This window comes from Numida meleagris, unplaced genomic scaffold (assembly GCF_002078875.1).
Source record: "Numida meleagris isolate 19003 breed g44 Domestic line unplaced genomic scaffold, NumMel1.0 unplaced_Scaffold300, whole genome shotgun sequence".
NCBI classification, from domain to species: Eukaryota; Metazoa; Chordata; class Aves; order Galliformes; family Numididae; genus Numida; species Numida meleagris.
The window spans coordinates 71,291-75,441 of NW_018364543.1; the positions used below are offsets into that span (position 1 = coordinate 71,291).

Sequence of the window (4,151 nt, forward strand, 5' to 3'; positions counted from 1 at the left end):
TCTTCCTGTGCTTCATCCTTGAACACGGTTGTTCACAAAGGTATGTACTGTGAAAAAGCAACGACACGAGTAAGGAATGATTGTGAAGTGAGGGATATCTCCCTCTGGTAAGAGAGGGCTCACAGAAGTCTGGTAAAGAGACAAGATCAGATCTTTGAGTTGAATATCTGATCGCAACTCTATACATTCCATTTGAAAAATTGCAGGTAATGTATTTATGTCAACTGAAAATAGAGGTGCAAATATAACAAAAAACTGATGTCTTTTTCAGCAATCTTGAAACCTATTCTCAAATTTGGTTTGATGTAGAGTATCAAAACAAGAAGGAAAAAGAAATCTACCGCAATATTTACTGTTGCATTGGTATTACTAACTTGATGAGTCATCTCAGAAGGGAAATAAGGGAACAGAACAAAGTGAAGATGTGAAGGTGGAAGCTACCCTTAGCAGCTACAATATTAGACAGTTGAGTTTAAGATTCTGAAAAGAGTGAGGAAATGAAACAATAACATGACATCCTTGGCCTTCAGAAGAGCAGGTTTTGTCTTGTTCAAATGTCTGCATTGTAGAATACCATGGAAAATTGCCCTTTGAGAATAAAAGGACACAGAAAAACTGATTAATCTTCAAGGACAGCCTCCTTGGTGCAGAAAAATGGTTTATTCAAATTTGCAGTACAACAAGCAAGTGTAAAAGAAGTCCAGTATATATGGACATGGATCTTCTGACTTAGCTCAAACACAAAAAAGGTTGACACGGAAGTTAAAAGCAGGAATGGCCTACATCAGATCAATACAGGGACACCAGTGTCTGTATATGTAGGAATGGAGTCTCAGGAAGGTAATGCTCATCTGGAACCGAAACTTGCAGGGGAGGTGAAGTGCAAAAATAAAGGTTTCTTAAAGTACATTGAAAGCAAAGGGAAGAACAAGGAGAACGTGGACTCATTGCTTAGTGGAGCAGGGGACGTAGTGGCAAGGCTTGTGGAAATGTCTGATGTGCTCAATACTTTGGTGCTGGTGTTCTGTAGTAAGGTTTGTTTTTGTATGTCTTAGGTCCCTGAGCTTACTAGCTGAGTTTGTGAAGCATCAGACATTGTAGAAAAACAGAGGGATCCCTTAAGCCAATGAAGCCTACAGAAATCCACGGGACCAGACTGGATTCATCCGACAATCCTGAAGGAGTCGGCTCATGTAACTGCAAGGCTGTGCTCCATCATTTTCAAAATGTCAACTGTGGGATATTCCTGATGACTGGAAAAAAAAAAAAAAAAAGACAAGTGTAACATCCATCATCAGAAATGACAAGAAAGAGAATTTGTGGAATTAGAGGCTAAGGAGCCTCACTTCAGTCTCTGGGAAAATTATGGAGCCAGTACCAAGTTGCTTAAGGACGAAGGGCAATCGTACCCAACCGATTTCATAACTTTCTGTGATGAGGTGGCTGGGATTGTGGATGAAGGAAAGGCTGTGACATGTTTACCTTGACTTTGGCACATAGCCTTCCACAGCTGCCTTACCAACAATCTGGCAGGCTATTTTTTGGGATAATGAAGTGATAAAGTGCATGGAAAATTGCCTGGGCTGATTTCAAGAAGTAGTTATCAGAGGTGTGAAGTTAAACAGGTGAGAACTAACTAGTGGTGTCCATCAGGGATCAATAGAAAGGCCAGTACTGTTTAATGCCTTCATTAATGACATAAATGCTGGAGAGCAATGTACTCAAAGCGAGCTTGTGGGGGACACCTAACTCAGGAAAGTGGTCAGTATGTGGGAGATAAATGCTAGCGTGCTAAATCCTAAGGACATTTAGTTAGTTAGCTATTTCCCATGAGATTGGTCATATACTTGAACAGGTTGTCTGCAGTCTGTGAGATCTCCATCCTTGGGGGTGTGCAAAAATTCCCTAGATGTGCTCCTGCTGACCCTGCCTTGAGGAGAGGATCAGACTTGATGCTATTCAGAGGCTACTTCTAAACTAAATTATTCTACGGTTTCATGATTTTACCATTTTAAACACTGATACATGTTTGTGACCATCTTCATTGCTCTTGTTTGTGCAGGGATAAAGAATGGAGTTGAACAATATCACCACCAGTGTGAGAGAATTTGTCTTGCTTGGCCTGACACAAAGTTGCAAACTGCGGCACTGTCTCTTTGCCATCTTCTTTCTCATCTGTATAATAACCTGGCTGGGGAACTTCACCATCATTGCAACTGTAGTTATTGACCACCAGCTCCATAAACCCATGTACTTCCTGTTGGCCAACTTGGCTTTTCTCGATGTCAGTGACTCCTTAGTCAACACACCCAAATTGCTGTCAGGCCTCTTCACTCAGCATAATACAATCTCATTCAGTGAATGTTTCCTCCAGATGTTCTTCTTCCACTTCATTGCTGGTGCAATGGCTTTTTTCCTCGTAGGAATGTCGGTTGATCGGTATGTGGCCATCTACGAGCCACTGCGTTACTTGTCTGTCATGAACTGGACAACATGCACCGGATTGGTGGTAATGGCGTGGTTTGGAGGATTTGTTCATTCGGCTATTCAAATTGGTTTCCTTCTCCATCTACCATTCTGTGGCCCCAATGTACTGGACAATTTCTACTGTGATGCTCCTCAAGTCATCAAACTGGCCTGCACTGACACCCACATGGCTGAACTACAGATGGTGTTTAATGGTGGAGTGATTCTCATTATTCTTTTTGTAATCTTGATTGTTTCTTACATTGTCATCTTACTGAAGTTAAGGACACGCATCATGGAAGGAAAAGGGAAAGCCCTGTCTACCTGTGGAACCCAGATAACGGTTGTGAGTTTAATATTCATCCCCTGCATTGTCATCTATGCTCGGCCTTATAAGAAATCCCCTATAGACAAGGTGATCTGTGTCATTTATACTGTGATCACCCCAATGCTAAACCCAATGATTTACACACTCAGAAACACTGAGATGAAAAAGGCCATCGGGAGAACACTTGGAAAAATCTTTCTCTCAGGAAGAATACAGAAACCAGGCCAGCTAGCACATCCAAAGAGATCACATCTGACGTTTCCATGAGAAAACGGCATTCACCACTGAGTAACTGACCATTCCTTCAGTAAGCGAGCCAATTTCTAGGTGTGAGATAGGGGCAATGTTCCCCTCAAATCAGCTTAGGAAGGTCAGCCTTGTATTTTTTTTGCTCTCCCCCTTTGAGTGGCCAGAACAGTGTACTTCCTAGGTCCTACTGTACCACTTACAAAGAATGAACCGTGGCATGCTCTGGATACTGGCCACATGAGAGACCCAAAGTATGCCCTTGTACTCTCTGTGGAAGTCACAGCTGGACCTTTTCCTCCATTATATACCTCACTTCTCTTCGGACATCTACTGTATTGTAAAATCAAGTGAGAAGGGAAGTATCAAGCCCAACTGCTGACTCAACAAGGATCACCCAAAATTCAAGTCCTATTTCTGAGAGCATTGTTCAAACACATCTTGGACTCCAGAATTATTGGTGCAGTGACCACTGCCCTGGGGAGCCTGTTCCAGTGCATAATAACCCTCTCTATGAAGGACCTTTACCTGGTATCCAACCCGAACCTCCCTTGACCCAGCTGTCCTGACCTGCCTCTAAGCTACCCTGAGTAACCTACGGAGGTCACAGAGTTTGAGAACACCTTGGGATAAATTAAAGTGAAAGAACACCAAACGATCAGTTAGCAATTTTATTCAAACAGTAGCTTCACATTTGCCTGGGGAACATGATTATTGGTGCTATATAAGAATTGCCCTGTTAGCGATAGGCTATGATGATATGCCTTATGTTACGTTTCTAATACAACTTGAAAAAAGGGAGAGAAAGAGAGAAAAAATGAGATAAAGATATAGAAGCAGAATCACCACCCTTTGATCCAGCAGTGCCAGGGTTGATCCTCTGGCGGTAGGCACGCACACCTGAACTGGCAGTCCTTTGTCTTTTATGCGCTTATGGTCCCCTGCTTCCTAGGAAGGATTTGCTCAGTCTTCCTTCAGAATGTTCCAGAAATGAATCTGGGGTCTTGGGTGGTCATCAGGCCCCCTCTAATGTTGTGATTGAGGTATGGCCCTATCCCAGTGCAAGTGCAGTTCAAGATGTAGAACATTCAGGAAATGGGCCAGTGAGTTG

At 42.7% G+C, this 4,151-nt stretch overlaps 1 protein-coding gene across 1 annotated transcript; it reads left to right on the plus strand.

Annotated features, from left to right (window-relative positions):
• Positions 1-2,005: 2,005 nt before the first annotated feature.
• Positions 2,006-3,574, plus strand: LOC110391127 (olfactory receptor 4D1-like). The gene has a single exon (XM_021382866.1). The coding sequence runs from the start codon at positions 2,072-2,074 to the stop codon at positions 3,059-3,061; it is 990 nt and encodes a 329-aa protein (XP_021238541.1). The 5' UTR covers positions 2,006-2,071; the 3' UTR covers positions 3,062-3,574.
• Positions 3,575-4,151: the final 577 nt, after the last annotated feature.